This window comes from Nannospalax galili, unplaced genomic scaffold (genome assembly GCF_000622305.1).
Source record: "Nannospalax galili isolate Female #2095 unplaced genomic scaffold, S.galili_v1.0 scaffold265, whole genome shotgun sequence".
NCBI lineage: Eukaryota > Metazoa > Chordata > Mammalia > Rodentia > Spalacidae > Nannospalax > Nannospalax galili.
This window is the reverse complement of record NW_008353747.1, coordinates 1,877,314-1,895,218: the sequence shown is the minus strand read 5'-3', so window position 1 is coordinate 1,895,218 and position 17,905 is coordinate 1,877,314. Positions and strand designations below refer to the sequence as shown.

General features: G+C 49.0%; 3 protein-coding genes across 5 annotated transcripts in view; all 3 read right to left on the bottom strand.

Moving 5' to 3' along the window:
- Bud13 (BUD13 homolog) overlaps positions 1-959 on the bottom strand; it is a 29,476-nt gene extending 28,517 nt beyond the window's left edge. The window contains exon 1 of the mRNA XM_008850946.3: positions 799-959. Coding sequence (XP_008849168.1) covers positions 799-941 — 143 coding nt within the window. The 5' untranslated portion in view covers positions 942-959. The remainder of the gene's footprint in view (positions 1-798) is intronic.
- Positions 960-3,403: 2,444 nt separating this feature from the next.
- Zpr1 (ZPR1 zinc finger) lies at positions 3,404-14,144 on the bottom strand. The gene is made up of 14 exons (XM_008850945.3): positions 12,686-14,144; positions 12,399-12,560; positions 11,869-11,959; positions 11,445-11,515; positions 10,755-10,841; positions 10,356-10,478; positions 9,972-10,019; positions 9,733-9,799; positions 9,115-9,185; positions 8,237-8,326; positions 7,333-7,443; positions 5,632-5,718; positions 4,996-5,061; positions 3,404-3,990 (listed from the first exon to the last, which is right to left on the bottom strand). Exons 1-14 carry the CDS (start codon positions 12,854-12,856, stop codon positions 3,856-3,858), a joined length of 1,380 nt encoding a protein of 459 aa, XP_008849167.1. The 5' UTR covers positions 12,857-14,144; the 3' UTR covers positions 3,404-3,855.
- A 301-nt stretch (positions 14,145-14,445) lies between these two features.
- Positions 14,446-17,458, bottom strand: Apoa5 (apolipoprotein A5). Of its 3 annotated transcripts, none has more exons than XM_029554930.1 (4): positions 17,369-17,458; positions 16,674-16,731; positions 16,447-16,546; positions 14,446-15,989 (listed from the first exon to the last, which is right to left on the bottom strand). In XM_029554930.1, the coding sequence occupies exons 1-4, from the start codon at positions 17,387-17,389 to the stop codon at positions 15,038-15,040; spliced, it is 1,131 nt and encodes a 376-aa protein (XP_029410790.1). In that variant the 5' UTR covers positions 17,390-17,458; the 3' UTR covers positions 14,446-15,037. The 3 variants fall into 3 exon arrangements, with proteins under 3 accessions (XP_029410790.1, XP_008849166.1, XP_029410791.1); XM_008850944.2 differs by lacking the exon at positions 17,369-17,458 and adding an exon at positions 17,233-17,251; XM_029554931.1 differs by lacking the exon at positions 17,369-17,458 and adding an exon at positions 17,211-17,224.
- Between the last annotated feature and the right edge of the window lie 447 nt (positions 17,459-17,905).

Here is a 17,905-nt window from a genome sequence, read left to right as displayed (position 1 = left end):
GGGGGCAGCCATACCTTACATCGTATCTAGTGCCTTCCGTAAGCTGTTAAGGCAACACAAGGCAGGGTGGGAAAATAGGATTAGCTTCCTGAGCTACGACCTTGTATCCAATGCAGTATCTCCACTAAGCTGCTAAACCTAGGGCTGTACTATACACACAAAAAAAATTCCTTTTGCCCTGTGGGTTGTTAGATCTCCTATCCCAGCTTTCCCCGCTTCGTGTGGCGGATATTACTAAAGGATATTTCACCAGAAAAATAAACCAGTGCATAATCTGGAAGAGATATTACTTTAAAAAAATACCTACTTCATTGCAATGTTCTGAAACGTACAGAAATCCATATACGGTCAAAGTTTTTTTAGAAAGAGGCCAGACACAGGACAAGAACTGTACAAACGTTACTTGCTACTGTCGGTGGTAGCGGTAATAGTACCAGGACGTGGGTCTTTGATTCCAGATCAGTTCCTGGGACTTGGGAGCCCCCACAACCTAATTTGGGGATCCTCAAGAAGTCTCAAGCACAGAGGCTTTGCATAAGCGCCACAGTTCTCGGAGCGCGACTTTCGATCTCTACAAGGGAGAATGCGAGGCTACGAAGACGGAAAAAAAGTAAGGAAAGTTCTAGTTAATGAACACATGAAGGCGCCGCTCTGAGGACCGAACAGGAGCCGGGGGTGGCGGGCCCGGGGCAGGGGAGCCGGGCCTGGGTTCGGGGGGGAATCGGGCCGGGGTCGGGAGGGTTCGGAGCCGCTCGGGCCGGGAGAAGGAAGAGCCGCCGCGGTCCGAACCCAACTTACCCCTTGCCGCCCGCGCCGCCCGGCTTCGGCCGCTTTTTGCGCCGCTTGCGACTGGACTCGGAGCCTCCATCGACGCCGACTTCTGCCCCCGACAAGTAACGCTTCAAATACTCAGCCTTGGAGAGCGGCAGAGCTGCCGCCATGGCAGCGGCGAGGGCGGGGCGACGGCTCGGCACTGGGGACAAAATTCTTAAACGCGAAATGGACTGGGGCGGGACCAAAAGAGGAAGTGGTAAGAATGGGATGCTTGGCCCCGCAGAGCCAATGGGTGAAAGGATCTAACAGCATTCCTGGGAGGGCGAATCCGTCCCATATCCCGCAACCAGCGCTTTCCCAGCTGAAACTCACAGGCCAGCTCAATAAGATCCCGCCCCCTGCGGCTTCAGAGTGCCCAACACTCCGGAGCTCAGAGCACCTGCTAGAATACAGCCCATAACCTCCTAGCTGAAGCGCCGGGTAAAGTTATTGAGTAAAGTGGGGATAATGGTCGCATATTGAGGTAATGGTGCTGTGCCAAGTGCTTGGAATAGTGTCCCGCACAATTTTCTGTATATTTTGGTTATTTTTATTGGTATCGATTAGGCTTGCCGGTACCATTCACTGGAGTAAGTCAGAAACTCCAAACCCAATATAATGGCTATGAAAAATGGACAGGTTTTGCGCCAGCGAAATGAGTAAGTGGGTAAAGGCACCTACCACCAAGTCCAGCATCGTTATGTTCAATCCCTGTGACCCATATAGTGGAAGGAGAGAACTCATTTCAAGTTGTTCTCTGACCCAACACAATACCTTTTATCAAAACTGTGTGGTCCTTCCCACGTATAGTATTACTGGTAGACAACCCATAGTTATCTCTTGAAAGAAATTGTGTGACTCCAGGCTCAGCGACATGGCTTAACTCACCAAGGTCGGGATGGTGGTTAAGCATGGGGCCTCCCTCAGGAAAATGGTGAAGAAGACTGAAATCAGCCAGCAGCCAAGTATATTTGCTCCTTCTGTGGCAAGATCAAGATGAAGGGACGGGGCTGTTGGCATCTGGCACTGTGGTTCCTGCATGAAAAGAGTGGCTGGTGAAGCCTGGACTTACACCACCACTTCTGTTGTCACGGTCAAGTCTGCCATCAGAAGACTGAGGAACTGAAAGACCAGTAGAAGCACTGCCGTCTGGGATATCCCTAGCCGAGAAATAAATGCGTTAATTTGTGTGACAAAAAAAAAGAGGTCTGGCATAGCAAAAGGAGAGAGCTAGGAAGATTCAGCTCTAAAGACTTTCTTCTTTAGAGGATTGTTATTTGAATTCTCTTATTTAACCCTTAAAATTCTGTTTTTGTTTTTTTTCCCTCCAGAACTGGGAATTAAACCCAAGGCCTTACAAATGCTAGGCAAGCAGTCTACTGTAGAACTAGCCACAGTCCTTTAAAATTTTTTTTTTAGCCAGGCATGGTGGGGCAGGCCTTTAATCCCAGCACTCAGGAGGCAGAGGAAGGCAGATCTCTGAGTTCGAGGCCAGCCTGGTCTATATAGCAAGTTCCCAGGCCAGCTGGGCCTACAGGGAGACCTTGTCTCAGTAAGATTAAAAAAAAAAATTATTTTATGTGTATGAGTGTCGTGTAATGCCTGCAGAGGCCCAAGAAGAGGGCATCAAAACCCTGGAACTGGAGGTGACTGTTGTTAGTGCTGGGAATCAAACCCATGTGGGTGCTGGGAATCAAACCCAGGTCCTCTGCCAAAAGCAGCCAGTGCTCTTAACTGCTGAGACATATTTCTACCTGCCCCCCAAGTCCCCAGCCCTTTTTAATAGTTGGAGACACAGTCTTGCTAAGTTGCTCAGGCTGGCCTTGAACTTGGTAACCCTCCTACCTCAGCCTGGCAATTAGCTGGGATTACAGATCTGTACAACCATGGCCTAGCCTTTAGTTTTATTAGCTTTACTTTACAGATGAAAAGCTTAGAGATATAGAAAACCACTCAGCTACACACTGCCAGAATATGCTTATTGTGAACAGAGGGCAGCGAAGTAGAGTGCAAGAGGTAATCCAGGTTTGTCTCTTTCTTTTGGTTCAGACAGGGTATCCCTATAGCCCAAGCTGGCCTGGAACTCGCTATGTAGACCAGGATGGCCTCAATGTCAGATTCGCCTGCCTCTACCTCCCAAGTGTGGAACCATGCCCAGCAATAATCTTTGCTTGCCCTCACTTACAAAACCATATCAAAGACCTTGCCTTGCCGCCCTCCATTACACTATTCGCCGATATGCTCTTCAGTTGTTATTGTCAGTTCTGTGGAAGCAGGTGGATTCTAGGCACTGTTCTGTGTGCCTAGCTCGGAGTAGACAAGCATGCATCTGAAGGAATGGATGAAATGCCAGCTTTGATTACCCAGTGACAATGACCACCTGAAGATTGGATTAGGAAACTAAATTCTCTTCCCCCCGCCCATCTTTTTTTTTCTTTTTTTCTTTTTTCTGGAGTCAAGAGTTTCACTACATGGCCCAAGATGGCCCTAGCCTCCTGACTGCTGGGACCAGAGGTGTGCCACACCATGCCTAGCTCATGCAGCTGGGTTCTGACAGCATGATATGCAACAAGGAGAGTACAGAGGCCAGTGTTGTTTAAAAGCCATCACTTTAATGAGAACTTCTTCACCTATCCCCCCTCTGAAGTTTTTTTCTGCTGAACATTAGTACTTCATATACCCAGAGCCATTGCCACACCACAGCTCTTTGACCTTCATGAGCTTCAGAGGCTCAGCACCGGAGGACAGAGGACTGTGTGGCGAGAGAGTAAAGAGCTGACAGGAAAAAAGTGATGGCATATCCCATGGTTTGTTTCTGGGTTTCTTCTCAGGCCGATTCCAAACCTCCAAAAGAAGTTCAATACACAACAGGCTTGCACGTGCACACAGCTGTTTATATCCTGTGCCTAGATCTCTGGCTCGAGTAGGTGTCTGCCTCACCATGGGCAAGGCCTTGGAGAGGACATACACAGCTTATCCCAACAGTCATAAATAACCCTGCAGTACAGGCAGAACTGGTGTTGGCCTATGAGCTGTCCACTGCTACCGCTGTGGGCCCAGGCCTGCCTCATAGCCCTCCGTCTTCATGTCATTGAGCCCAAGTTCTTCATTTTGGTCAAAGGTGCGCTTGTACCGCTGCACCTTCATCTCCGGATCATCTTCAGGGGCATACACGTTCTGCAAGGCCAAGGGCAGACAATCAGTGCCTGTGCCATCACACCATTCCCCTCCCACAGGTACTGGTGACTCCCACTTTCCTAAGTACTCCATGAGTTTTGTAGGGCCTTCAGCCCCATGGCTGCACAGTCCACCTAAATCTGTGAGGGAAGTGGGGCAGTGCTGGTATCAAATCCAAGACCCTGTGCATGATATGCAAAGTGCTCTATTAGTAAGCATCCCCAGCCCCGAATTTTTATATCTAGACCCTCTTCATAAAAAAAAAAAAAAGTAGCCAAAGCTTAGAATGGTGGTGCATGCATAATAATCCCAAGCTACACACAAAATCCTGTCTCAAAAAAATAAAAAAATGGGAGGAAAAGCAAATAGCAATGGTCATAGTCATAGTTATAAATAACTTAGACCAGTCTTGCCTGACCCATTAGTACTCATTAATGTTATAGTAGAGCTAAGACCCTGGGTTCCAACTTAACACCAGAGAACAGCAAAAACTGCTAAAGCTGTATCATCAGCAGTCTGTTTGCCAGTCAGCTAACACCTCTCAGCTTTCCTATCTCAGTCTCTGGCAGGGTACCACTGCTCCTCATCCCACAGTCAGATCTGGAGAATGGAACCTCCAGGCCTAGACAGACCATAGGACAAAAAGATTTTCTCTTCTCATTGTTGCAATACTGGGGATTGAATCTAGGGCTTTGCGAGTGCTAAGTAAGCATCTATTCTCAACCCTCTTTTATCACATTTTTTTATTTTGAGACAAGGGGTTCAATAAGTTGCCCAGGCTGGATGGCTTGGAACTCACTATGTAGACCACGATGGCCTTGAGCTCATCTACCACACCAGCAGGTCTGGCCTGCTTTCCTTTCTTTCCACACACTTAAAACCTCTCCCACCTTCCCCATTCTCTTATCCTCCAAGTCCTGCTAGAAGTCCCCTGCAGAAGCAGTCCCTCAGGTTCAATGACGATCATAAAGAACATCTCCATAGAACATTCAAGGTCTATTATACCTGTAAATAACTGTTTCCTGCTGGATCATTCATAATAAAGTGGGCCTTCATTTTCCCATCAATGATCTACAAGAGAGAGGATACAGCAGGTAAACTCTACACAGCCCTGGAAAGGAAGGGGCTATGACCATCAGACAAGAATCAATACTATTTGTATGGTGTATGTGCTGAAGAGCTTTTAGTTGTCAACTTGACACACCTGGGTTGAGGAAACCTCAACTGGGGGATTACCTCCACTGACTGGCCTTTGGACATGTCTGTGGGGTAGTTTCTTGATTGTTGAGTGATATGGGAGGGCCCACTGTGGGTGGTGCCACCCCTAGGCAGGTTGTCCTATGTTGTATAAGAAAGCAGGCTGAGCACAGACCAAAGGAGCAAGCCAATAAGCATCATTCCTCCATGGCCTGCGCTTCAGCTCCTGCCTCCAGGTTCCTGCCCTGAGTTCCTACCTTGGCCTCCCTCGGTGATATACTGTGACCTAGGGAAATGTAAAGCCAAATAAACCCTTTCCTTCCCAAGACAGTTTTGGTCACAGTTTTTTGTCACAGCAATTGAAAGCAAACTAGAACACTGCAATTCCCAAAAGTTTGAAGAACTGGTGAATTAGCAGTCTGGAAGAAGCCCACGTCCTCTTACCTGATCCAACTTCTGGCTAAACTCCTGCAGTTTCTTGGACTGGTTAGGACTGGAACTGTCACCCAGTGTGAATGGATTCTTGGTTACCTGCAGCACGTGACAACCAAAGTGCAACCACACTAACTTTATGGTTATTAGGCCTGACCACAAATCAGGTAAGGGTGGCAGTGGGTGCCCTGTCAGAGAAGCCTGGTCTCCATTTTCCACATTGCCTTGATGACATAGGAAGGGGGGGGGGGGACAACACAAGGAGTGAGAGGTGGGGGCCTGTCAATCTGCTAACAAGGCAAACTGGAAAACGTAAAATTAAATCTAGAAAGTGTTCTTACAATATCTAATCCCAATTTGGAGAAGAAATGAAAAGACAAAGTACAATTTACAAAGGGAAGCCAGGCACGATTTCACATGAGCCTCCAACTCCAGCACTTAGGAGGCTGAGGCAGGAAGAGCATGAATTCAAGGCCAGACTCAGCCCCAGCTGGCCTGGAACTCACTATGTAGAATAGGCTGGCCTTGAACTCACAGAGATCTGCCTGCCTCTGCCTCCTGAGTGCTGGGAATAAAGGCACGTGCCCCGCCATGTGCCCGGGACAAGACTGCCTCTCAAAAACAGAAAATATAATAATAGTAATAATAAATACAATACAAAAATAAAAACGCCTGACATACATACAGATTAGAGATGCATGCACCAATATCTAAGTGTCATTAACAAAAACAATGAGTCTTTCTGTAAGAAACAGTATATTTTAAAATGAAATGGAGATCTTTTTTAAAGGTTAAAAACTCATTCAATTTTATGTCTTACAGGGTTTATACTGCGTTCAATATTGTATAACTGTATTAATTCAACTGTGAACCTAAAATTTTTATAGCCACTTTTGAAACGATGTATCTTTGCTCTGGAAATTGTTATTGAGTATGTTAAAGTTGTAATGAAATGCTTCTTCTAAAAAAATAAAAATAAAAAAAATGCCTGACAACGAAGTATCAATTGAGGATAAAATATATCATTATCCATATGCTCCCACAGGGGGTTGGTTCCAAAATTCCGAACACCAAAAGCAGTAGACGCTCAATCCCTTATAAAGAGTAGTATTTGTATAGAATCTATGCACATTCTCCTATATATCTTAAATCACCTCTGGATTATTTACAGGACCCAATAAAAAGTAAATGCTATGTAAAGTTATTATGCTCTACTGTTTAGGGAAATGACAAGAAAAAAAGTCTATACATATTCATTACAGGTATAACTTTTCCCCAATTTTTCGATCTGTGGTTAGACTGACTATGTAGGCTCACATGCATATGCGAGAGCAGGTATGTTACAGCTTAGATACTAAAAGACCCTCATCCCCTCTTTTGCAATGACATAATAACTTACCCAAGGTCATAAAATATCTACACTGTCCCAGACTTAACCTTGGGAAATTTCATTCAAAATGTCCCATGAACTTCTGTTCAATCACTTACATCTCTTGAACCAGCTTTAAGAAATAGAAACCTCCAGTTATCAGCAACCAAAAAGGATTATTTTGGAGGAAGGATTTGAGATGGATCCCAGGTTGGCCTCAAATTCTCAACCCTCTTGCCTGAGCATCCCTGGTGCTGGGATTACAGGCACGTGTCATAATACTAGGATGCCTGAGGTCTTCCAACCCCTTTCCCCAGACAAATTGCCAGAAGTTGGGGACTCACCAATTCTCGGATGTCTTTCAGCAGCCCCTCCAGAGTGGTGAACTTGCCCCCGAGGACAGCCATTCCCAGTTCAAACTCCAGCTCTGGGATTTCCACACTACAAGTTTCAGACTGTAAGATAAGAGGTCAAATTAAGGGCTAAATCAGGAATGGCAGCATAGCTTTGTAGAAGAGCATTTGTCTAGCATTCAAGAGGCCTCAGGTTCAATCCAAAGCATGAGACAGACACACACTGACTTAAATCAGGGGTAAAGAAAGCCAACCAGAAGCCACCTAACAAATACCACAAGTGACTGTGTGAGGATAAACTCAAGTCCTAGTTTTCTGACTCCCCAGGTAAAAGCCAGGGACCACTTCCAACCATCTGAACCAAGATGAAACGCACATGATAAACTGAAACTCTGAGTCAGAGTTACAAGCTGTCAGGTACTTTACCCTGTCATTAGGGTCAGAGAAGAAAGCCCATATAGATAACAGAAGTTAAAAGCAGCCACCTTAGGGGCTGGAGAGCCTGCTCAGCAGTTAAAAGCATGTACTGCTCTTCCAGAGGACCTGAGTTCTATTCCCAGTACCCACAACAGGTGGCTAACAACCACCTGTAATTCCAGTTCCTGACACCTCTGGGCTCTGTGGACTCCAGTACTCATGTGTTCACACACTCACACACAATTAAAAATAAAATAAGTCCTTAAAAAAAAAAAAAAATGGCCAAGTCATTGCTCAGAAAAACATTATGGACCTCCTTCTGCACCTAGAGCGTTAACCATGGTGTAACCCTACTGGGGGGTGGGGGTGGGGAGTGCGTGCGTGCGTGTAAAGGAATAGACTCCGTTTATGAATTGGCAATTCCCCCAACAGAGAAGCAGCTGTATGAGGGCAGTTCCTTTCCCAAGCAGGCTATTACCTTAAGGAGGTCCCTGGTCATGTCTGATGGGTCTGTGATGTGGAGGGTGATCCTGGTGCCCAAGGGCTCTACTGCTCCTCCAGATTTCACCTGCAGAGTAGATAGTCAGGAACAGCCACCCGAGAAGACCCCAAGCCTCACTGGGAACCAGAGAGACCTCGACTTTATGCAGGGCTTCCGCTATCAACTCCCAGTGACAGCCTTCCAAACAAGAAAGGAGCAGCAGTGACTGGAACCACTGACCAAGAGTTGACAAGGAATGCTGTACCCAGCCTCAACAGCACACCAAAATTTAGCCCAAATTGCTAAGAAACACTGAATTGACCTTTTAAGAGAAATCTGACTACTGGAGGTTGAAAGAGATTTTTAAGCATTCCAGTCCTCTACCCACTACACCCAATGTAATATTTATACTTAAAATTATAATCAGAGGCTGGGATACACCTCAGTAACAGAGCATTTGTCTGTATTCATGGGGCCCTGTATTTGCTGCCCACCACCACAAAAAAGTAAGTTCAATCAGCTTAAGCTTAATACACTTGGGCAAGGAGGATTTATAATACCCCAAGGAAGCCAAATCAATTTTCAGACAGCTCTCTTAAGTTCTTTGCTATGCCTCTCTATCTTCTAACCCTGAGAAGCAGGTCAAAAATCTCTTCCATATGGCCAACCTTTTGTCCCTCTTACAAACTCTGTTATTTCCAACTTTTCCTTTTTAGGATAATTCCCAGCTCCTTCAAGGGCTCCTCGGCCTGTATCAAGCCTCAAAAAGACCCAATTACCCATACTCCCACCCTGAAACAGATCTAGGAAGAAGAAAAGTTACCAAAAGATTGGCCTTAGGTCACTCTACACCCCCAGCAATGGCGCCCACCCACCTCATTGGTCCGATGCCCACAGTTCTCGCAGTTGGTGGCCATGATGATAACCTCTTTAAAGTGGGGGATTTCTGGAAGGTGGAGTTAAAGAAATCTGCTTCCTGGAGAGCAAGATCCCTTCCCTCCTCTGAGGAAAAGCAAAACTAAATCACACATGAACATGCTGCCCAGGACTGCAGTAAACACATCATGATGCAGACTAATATCAAGTCTTCCAAAAGTAGGCAAAGTCCATGTCCATGTGACCCCAGTTCACAAAGTTTTGGGTTTTTTTTTTTTTTTTTGGCTTTGTTTGTTTGTTTTTCTGAGACAGGATCTAACTATGTGGCCCCAGAACTCATTACAGAGACCAGGCTGACCTCAAATTCATAGATATACACCTGCCTCTGCCTCCAGACTGCTGGGACTAATGGCATATGCATTATCTAGCAACAAACTTTTGAAAACATGGCTTAGGCCTCACACAGAAGCCAAGGTACACAGTCTAATCAAAGGCAACATCCTCCTCATCACTGAAGATAAAACATCTGCTTTCCCTGAAGGGAAGAATCCCAGCCCGAATATAATGTTCATGCCTGAGTCAGATGAAGGGCAACCCAACTGCTTGACGAAAGATACGGACTAGCTTCATGTTGGTCTGAGCCGGGGCATTGCACTCAGGGCAGTTTGTGTTGAACTGGAGCACCTAGAACACAATGTGGGGACAATGAATGGCCCTCCCATGCATTCAAGCTGAAGACGTTCAGTTGGGATGCTGGTGGTCACCCATGTTTGTTGTGGCAAAGAGAGATACTAAATACCACCAGTCTCAAACCCATATCTCTGCTCTCTCTTCAAAAGAAGCCAACACAACTCACTTCATTTCTGAGATCTTCCTCTTCCAGCTTCTCTTCTGGTGCTTCTGCCTAAAAGAAACTACAAGTTGGCAGGTAGGCTTCAGCCTCCCCAATCCCAACCTGCGCCAAAGAGGGAGAAACTACCTTTGGTCCCTTCTATCTGATGCCAACTCATGGGATAGAGAAGTCAGAAAGCAATTCCCCAATCAAGGGAAGAACAAGGCTCATGACAGGTTCCCAGTGACTCCATTGTCTGTGAAGTTCACCCCAAGTCCCCACATGAGCTCAATGAGAGGCACAAACATGCTGAGAGAGAGAGCGTACTGAGTGGTGTCGGCGGCAGCAGCAGCAAAGTAAAATGTTAGTGACCACCAGCAATCCAGATGGCTCCTTCAGTTCACTTACCTGGAGCCCCAGCATCTCGGCCTGCTGTAGGGTTCGGTTGTAATGTGTGATCACCAAGGCATCATCTTTCTGGGGAGCATGTGGGTTTTCTACAAAGCTATTTCCGGAGGGATCATCAATGATCTAACAGATGAGTGACGAGAGTGAAACAAACTATACACAACCTTCTACCATCAGACCACTGTGCAAAAATCCTAGTCAGCTTTTTTCTGATTATTTTGATTTTGAGACAGGGTCTCAGGTAGCCTAGCCTGAACTTCCTACACAGTCAAAGATGACCTGGAACTCTTGATCCTCTTGCCCCCACCTCAAACGTTCTGGGTTTATAGGCATCAGTCAGTCTCAATGGTCTCTACCCGCCCTTCTTACATCAAAAGCAACCTCTCTCTCAATACTTACCAGGGTGAAAGAAGAAGGCACTCGCTTAAGCTCCTTCAGTTTGCCAATGAACTCATCAATTCTTTCAGCTGTGGCATCTTCAACTGCCTACCATGAACAGAGTCAAAGCATCACCTCTGGAATCACATCTCATGCCCCAACCCAGTCATGCCTACATCAGTTCTACCAGCAGACCGACATCTGTTTTAGTGGGAATGGAAACACAGGGACTCACATTTCACAATGAGATGCAGCAAGCAAGTCTGAAGCTTATGAGTGGTGCCAGGGAGGAGGCAGGGCTCACGCTCTCACTTATTCTACCCCTTAGCCCAGACACACAAGCCAGGAAGCCAGGTCAAGGATATAATAAATAAAATCTTCTGATAGGGCTCTCTAGCCAGTTAGGGAAGACAAATGACTATGTATGCAATTACATTATTTCTATAATAATAAGATACAACAGAATACCCAGGAAGCTGTAGAAAACCCAAAGTTTCTTCCAAAATAATGTTACATTGTCTGAAGTGAGGTCTAAGCATATACTGGGGGAGTGACACAGTTAAAATAGAAATAGCACCCTCATAGATGCTTTGCAAAAAAGTTCCCCAACATTTAGTCAGACACAGTTCAGTTATGTAGAAAGCTGACTTGATTCTGACACAAACAAGCAATGATTCCCTCAGCTGCTGCAACTAGAAAAGCCCCACTCACCCTTCTAGTGGGCTGGTCCTGCTCCAGGCCAGAGATTGCACGGTTGATCAATCCTTCAACAGTGGTCAGAGCTTGCAAATGAAACGTAAGTGAATCTTGCTTGCTATCAAAGGTCTGGATTACTCTAGGCAATTCACCTGAACTCTCTAGACCTTGATTTCCTCATCTATACAACTAGTAGAGGACAGCACAAGGGTAATGTGCTGTCATCTCCAACAAGAGTAATGGCAAAATTCTAAAGCAAGCACACCCTGGTCTTAATAGCACTTTCCACCTACTTGTATCTGTAGCTGTTTTGCCTTAACTCGTGATAAACCACTATAATTATATGGCCAAATACAAGCCTGGTATTAAGTTTTGCTAAGAAAACAGGTAACATTTTAGCAAAGTGTGAACAGCTCAAATGCCCTCATCTTACACTCACCTCCCTTCTGGCTGAAAGCTGGAATTTCAAAATCCAGCTCTGGGATCTTTGTGGTTGCAGAGTCAGTCTTGACCACTTCTCTGTTCATGTCCTGAGCAGAAAGGAAAACGTTTTATCCAAAGAGTTCAGCAACACAGCTTCTCCTGTGGGAAACAGCCAGACTGTCCTCCTCTAACTAGATTCCAGCCCAGCTGTTTCTCCCTCCCTCCACTCCAGAAGGGTCCAGACTATTTCAGAATAGTGCAGATGGTGTGAGCCAGACTGGCTGGGGGGGGGGGGTACGGACCCACGACGACACACAATCTATAATCTCCTGTTCATTCCAACCCACTTACAAAATTCACAAGGCGCTGTCACCAATCTTATCTCATGTGAACAGCGGGCAGCACCAACACCATTTCCAAAGGAGGGCATTAAGGCTTGGCCACAGAGATTTTTAATGGAGATCCGAAGGCCTGGACCACAGCTGACTCCAGCCCCCAACGCTCTTTCTGGGGTCTTGCGGGGGATCTTCTCTGGGCTCCGCTCACCTCCTGGGCCCTGACGGTCAAAGTGTAGCGTACTCCCTGGTCCTGGATCTTGCCTGCCGACTGGATCTCCGTGTTGCTCCAGCCACAGTGCTCGCAAGAAAAAGAGCTCACTATTATTTCTCTAAAGAAAGGGATCTTGGTGAGCAGGAGGCGCGTGGTGCCCTGGGGGAGCAGAAAGCAGCGAAAGACTCAGTGAAACTCTTTTTTCCTAGCTCCACTCCCGGGGCTGATGGTCCGCCCAGCCCAGCCCCAGCCCGACCCTCCCGCCGCCCGCCAACCGGCCTCACGTTGCGGTAACAGTTCATGCACAGTGACTCGATCTCGGTGGGCTGTTGCTCCTCGTCCTCGGCGCTGATGGGCCGGAACAAGGGCCCCGCGGTGGACGGCGGGGCCTCGGCGGGCGACGAGGCTACGGCAGCCCCGGGGGGCCCCGGCTCCACAGCCCCGCTAGCAGACATCGCCCCACATGCAGCTCAGGCCGCAGCTTCCGGCTTCCGTTGCTCTCCCGACCTCACTTCCGCCAGCTGAGGATTCCCGCCCCTTCTTAAAGAGGCCTCAGACTCCCGGCCTGCAAGTACAGTCTCTGACCGAGACTTCCGGCTTTTGGGTTTCCTGAACCCGCCAGAGGCACCGCATCTCAGACCCAAAGCCGTGTTTTGCTTCTGCCGTGCGGCTCAGACCCAAAGCAGTGTTTTGCTTCTGCTGTGCACAGGGAGCTGGACTGTCGGTCCTGAAGTCTGTCTGGTTTGTCCCTGGGAATCCCTGGGGAAAAACCGGACTTGCTTCCTATTGCCGAGCCAGACCCTGCTTGGCCTCTAGATCCCCTCTTGTTGGCACAGCTACCACACACACATTCCCCCGCTCCCTCTCTCCTTTTCTGTTCCTCCAGCTTCCTATTTCTGCACTTATAAGCCCCTCCCCAAATTCTAGCCTCAAATACACAATCCTTATTTTCACACCCACCATGTCCAACCCCAGCTGACTCATTTCTCCCATTTTCCTAATGGCAAAAGCGCTTTTATTTTATATTTTCCTGCTAGTGCTTTCTCTCCATATCTTAGACCACAGCCCAATTCTGGGGCTGAAAGTGGCCACACCATAAGGTCAGAGATGACATTGTGAGCATATGGCACCCAGCTTCATAGTGGGTCTGTGCCATGGATGGGGAGGTGTCAGGAATCCTGTGCAGAGCCTTTCAGGGCAGGCTAAGCTGGGAAGAAAGGGTGCTGGGCAGAGCAGGGCAGTCTTAAGGAAAGAAGCATCTGTCCTTCCCTTTTCCCCCCACCTCATATCCTGTTTTACATTTCCCAGCTGATCTATGATGTCTCTGAGTGAGTATGTATAGAGAGTAGGAGAATTAAGAGTTTGTGGGTCCCAAGAGGAGAGTCAGTCACAAAAAGAAGCCACTGGGAATATGGACTATTAGGAAGAAAGGGGATAGGACACCTCAGGAATTTGAGGTCTACCAGGCCACAGCTGCTCCTGTTACAGCCTGACCTGTACACACTGACCTGTGGTAAGTAGACTGTTCAACAATGCAGGTGCAGAGCTACTCTGTCAGCCAGTCTACCTGCTCCCCAAATGTTGTCTAACCAGGAGTCCTGAAGCAGAACTAAGCCAGAGTTGGCCCCTCTAACAGACTAGGAATGGAAAGGGACCAATAAGAAAGAGCATACAAGCCTGGCATGGTGGCACAGGCCTTTAATCTCAGCACTCAGGAGGCAGAGACAGGTGGATCTCTGTGAGTTTGAGGCCAGCCTGGTCTACATAGTGAGTTCCAGGCCAGCTAGGACTACAAGGAGACCCTGTCTTGAAAAGACTTTAAAAAAAGAAAAGAAAAGAAAAGAGCATGCAAGGAAGGGGTTAGAGTCCATGATTGTTGTGCTTTGGGGACAGTGGTGAAGCAACAGCTCTCACATGGTCCAATGAGAGCCACACCACGCCAACAAGATTCCATCATGAGCATCTATTTCATTTCAGCCAGAAGTCTGGGAGTCAGAAGGTGGTGCCTGAAGGTGGGGAGGGCTCATGTTATGCTCCCCACAGATTTAAGAAGCCCCAGCAGTGTGAGGGCTCAATCCTTTATTTGGGCACAGAGTTAAGAATAGCTTCACCCCATCACTGATCCTCCACTCACACCCACCAGCATCACAGCCAGCAGGGATATACACACACCATCATATGCTCTCGCCATCATCTCCTTCTGCTCTCCTCCCCTAACAGGAGCTGTCATGGCAGCTCTGGGCAGCCTCTCTGTGGAACAGCTGTAATGGTGACCATCAAGAAGCCAGAAGTAACAGAAGCCGAACTCCAGGATGTAGTGGCATAGGCTTCCAGCACTGTGGCCTACAGACTTTCAGACAGTCTCTCACATAATCTCCCCACTCCCTCCACCCCTGAATGTTGTAACTCCTGGGGGTTCCCAAATGAGCACTGGAAGCTGGGTTTGCAGAGCCTGGTGAGTGTAATGCATCTGGGTGGGGAATCGGCAGGCTGGATAGGCTGGGACAGCAGCCCCTTTGGTGACCTCACCTGTCCAGTGCAGGACCCTCTGCCCTCCACCCAGTAGGCCATGCTAGAGGTCAGGGTCCAGAGTTGCCCAGACAATGAGCTGGGAATGAACCTGAGCAAGTGGACCTTCAGGGCTCCCTTAGATGACTATGGCCCTGGTCATGAAGGCTATAGGCGATGTCTTCCCACAGGTCGTCCAGTCGGGACTGCAGTTTGCTCAGGGCCTTGTCACTGTCCGGGTGTCTGAACTCTGGGGCGAAGGCGCTGTGGCCTGGCGGTGGTGGCGCCAGCTGCTGCTGGACCTCCTCTGTCTCCTGGTCAATGGCATGAGTGAAGGCAGCGATCTGCAGGTAGGTGTCGTGGCGGAAAGCCTGGAGTCTCTGGCGTACCTCCTCAGAGAGCACCTGGGGGTCTGGGGAAGTCCCCTCCTGGGCTCCATCTGCGCTGGCGCGGACAAAGGCACTGAGCTCTTCGCGCAGCTGGTTCAGGTTCTGCTGGATGCTGGTGTGCAGGGCCTGAGCCTTGAGCGTGAGTTTGTGCGAGAGCGTCTGCACACAGCGGCTGAGACGTGCGGGGCTGGCGGCTGCGTGGGGAGCCACACTACGGTGCAGCTCCTGCACGTGGTGCCCGATGCCAGTCACCAGGCGCTCAGCATAGGGGTGGAAGAGCTCTTTCACACGACCTGTGTGATGCAGCACGCGACTCTGCATTTCCTGCAGCAGGCTCAGCGCCTCGTCCACGCCCCCCAGCAGCTGGGCCTTGGTGTCTTCTCCCACCACGCGCAGTTGTTCCTGCAGCTCCTGCACACGCAGGCCCACCTGCTCCATCAGCTCCATGGTGTAGGGCTTCAGCTTCCTCCGTAAGCCCTCCAAGTTCCAGCCCAGGAGCTCGTGCTCCGCAGCCATGTAGGGCTCCAGACGCGCCCTCACCTCCTCCAACTCCTCCTGCAGCTGCTGCCTCATGGCCACCGGATCCCTCGCCAGCAGAGAAGGCTCCTTCCCTGGCCCACTCAGCGGCCCCAGCTTTTCTAGGAATTTGTTCATGTTGCTAAGGTCTTGCTCAAAGCTATCTTTCAGGCTCCTGGAGAAGGGGATAGACAACCATGTCGGGCAGCTAGTCCTGGTATTTCCTTTGCCCCAAAGCCCTGAGGCATTGATCTTCCCTAGAAACCAAGGACAGGGGCACTAGCCCCAGAGCCAGGGTCTTTAATCTCCATCAACTACAACTTTTTCACATTCGGGTGCACAAACATCAAATAGTTTAGGAAATTAGACATACAACCATGTGCCAAGATTCACACAACCCTGTCATGATAGGACCTCCTGCTAAACTCGGTACACTCCTCAGTGCAGGGCAGGGGAGCCTTGGGCAGAGAGGGCCCAAGAGTGCAAGACGGCTGGGGTATGCTTGCATTGCAAGCAGGGCTGGGTCCTTCCGCCTCCTTGTGGACCACTGAGCAGAGAAATCAGGCAGAGCATCATCCACCAACCCCGCTGTCTCATCTTCCTCCCCCGCACCCCTTACGCCATCCACTCACTCCCGAGCCAGTTTCTGCTGCTGGCCCATCATGCCTTTGTCCCCGCTGCTCTGGCTGAAGTAGTCCCAGAAGCCTTTCCGTGCCTGGGTGTCAGCAAACACTGCAGAGAGGGATGGGGACAATTAGGACCTTTCTCCTTCATGGGGGTGGGGGTGGGGGGTGAGGGGGCAGACCCCTCAGTCCAGAATCCGTTCCAGCTGGACACAGAAGTCAGGTGGAAAACCCACCTGAGAGGAGGGCCAGGGCCCAGGTGATGGCTGCAGCCATGCTTGCCTGTGATGTGCTCTGAGAAGGAAGGCAGATGGAGGCTTGGTCAGGAGGAGAAGGAAAGGGATTGGATCTAGAAAATCTGCTCTAGGGGCCACCTGCCCCAAATCCTCATAACCCTTCTTCTCTGTGTGGGTAGCTCATAGCTGCTGAAGGCTGCAGAGAACTGAGCTAGGTTCATCAGGGAGGCGTAGAGGAAAGGGATGTATTCCTGAGACACTGGGATAGGGGTGTTCCTTGCCCATCTTAAGTTATAAAGTAGGGAGTTTGGCAGTCCAACTGCATTACAGAGATTACCCCCTCCACATTCCTTCCCATTCGGGAGACCCCAAAGTACCAACCTAACTCCCTTGTTTGCCAGTCTTCCTGCCCCCCCCATTTTATGACTGGGAAACTGAGGCATAGCCAACGGGAGGGGGAGGGACTCCATCAGCCCACACCAGCAGCAATCTCCACCCCTGCAACCCCCATCCCCACCCCTCTAGACTCAGACCTACATTCCTCTGCCCCTCAGCTCACCTGCTTAGTTCTGGGCACAGAGAGTACACATTTGATTTTATACTCTAGGGGCCTGGGACTCTGACAACAATTGCTCTGAGCAAATACCACGTGGAAGTTCAAAGAAGGGTGACCTCAGCTGCCTCCTAGCACTCACCTCTTGTCCTTCTCCTGGCATTCTGAGGGTTAATAAGCTCCCCAGTCTCAGGGGGCAGCCTGGGTAGTGCTTCCTGGAGCCTTTACTAGGAATGTGCTGAACTAATTTCCCAAATCCAGTGACCTTCAACCTTCCCATTTATTTGCTGGCTGGCCCACCAATAGACACTACTTGTTTATCTACTGAGGGCACTGCTCTTACTCAACTCCCCAGGGCACTCTGCCCCAGCCAGCCAGAGGAATAGTGTTGAGGGCTGGCCAGAGCCTGGGCAGGCTTTACCTGCTCCACCACAGCCACTGTGGCAGCCTGGGAAGAGCCAGCATTTATAGGGTTACAGACCCCTATCTCCTTTGTGAAATAATCCTGGATCAAGCAGGAAAAACCAAGCAGGGTGAAGATGGGCGGTAAGCTGTGTCTGGGCTAGGGACTACTCTCCCTACAGGGAAAGACTGTACTCTACCCCCCACCCCACCCCCAGGCTTCTGGGGCAGGGAATCTCTGAAGCCCAGATCCTTTTCTGATGCCAAGCTCCCTCCA

Excerpts from the sequence above, each read along its gene's own strand:
- Apoa5 (XM_029554930.1), bottom strand. The coding sequence starts at position 17,389 with ATGCCAGGAGAAGGACAAGAG. Across the intron at positions 16,732-17,368 it reads TGCCAGGAGAAGGACAAGAG|AGCACATCACAGGCAAGCAT; the intron begins GTGAGTGCTAGG and ends CTTCCTTCTCAG. Across the intron at positions 15,990-16,446 it reads CAGCAGAAACTGGCTCGGGA|GAGCCTGAAAGATAGCTTTG; the intron begins GTGAGTGGATGG and ends CCCCTTCTCCAG.
- Zpr1 (XM_008850945.3), bottom strand. The coding sequence starts at position 12,856 with ATGTCTGCTAGCGGGGCTGTGGAGCCGGGGCCCCCCGGGGCTGCCGTA. Across the intron at positions 10,842-11,444 it reads AGGACCAGCCCACTAGAAGG|GCAGTTGAAGATGCCACAGC; the intron begins GTGAGTGGGGCT and ends TGTTCATGGTAG. Across the intron at positions 5,062-5,631 it reads TTAGCCAGAAGTTGGATCAG|ATCATTGATGGGAAAATGAA; the intron begins GTAAGAGGACGT and ends TCTCTCTTGTAG.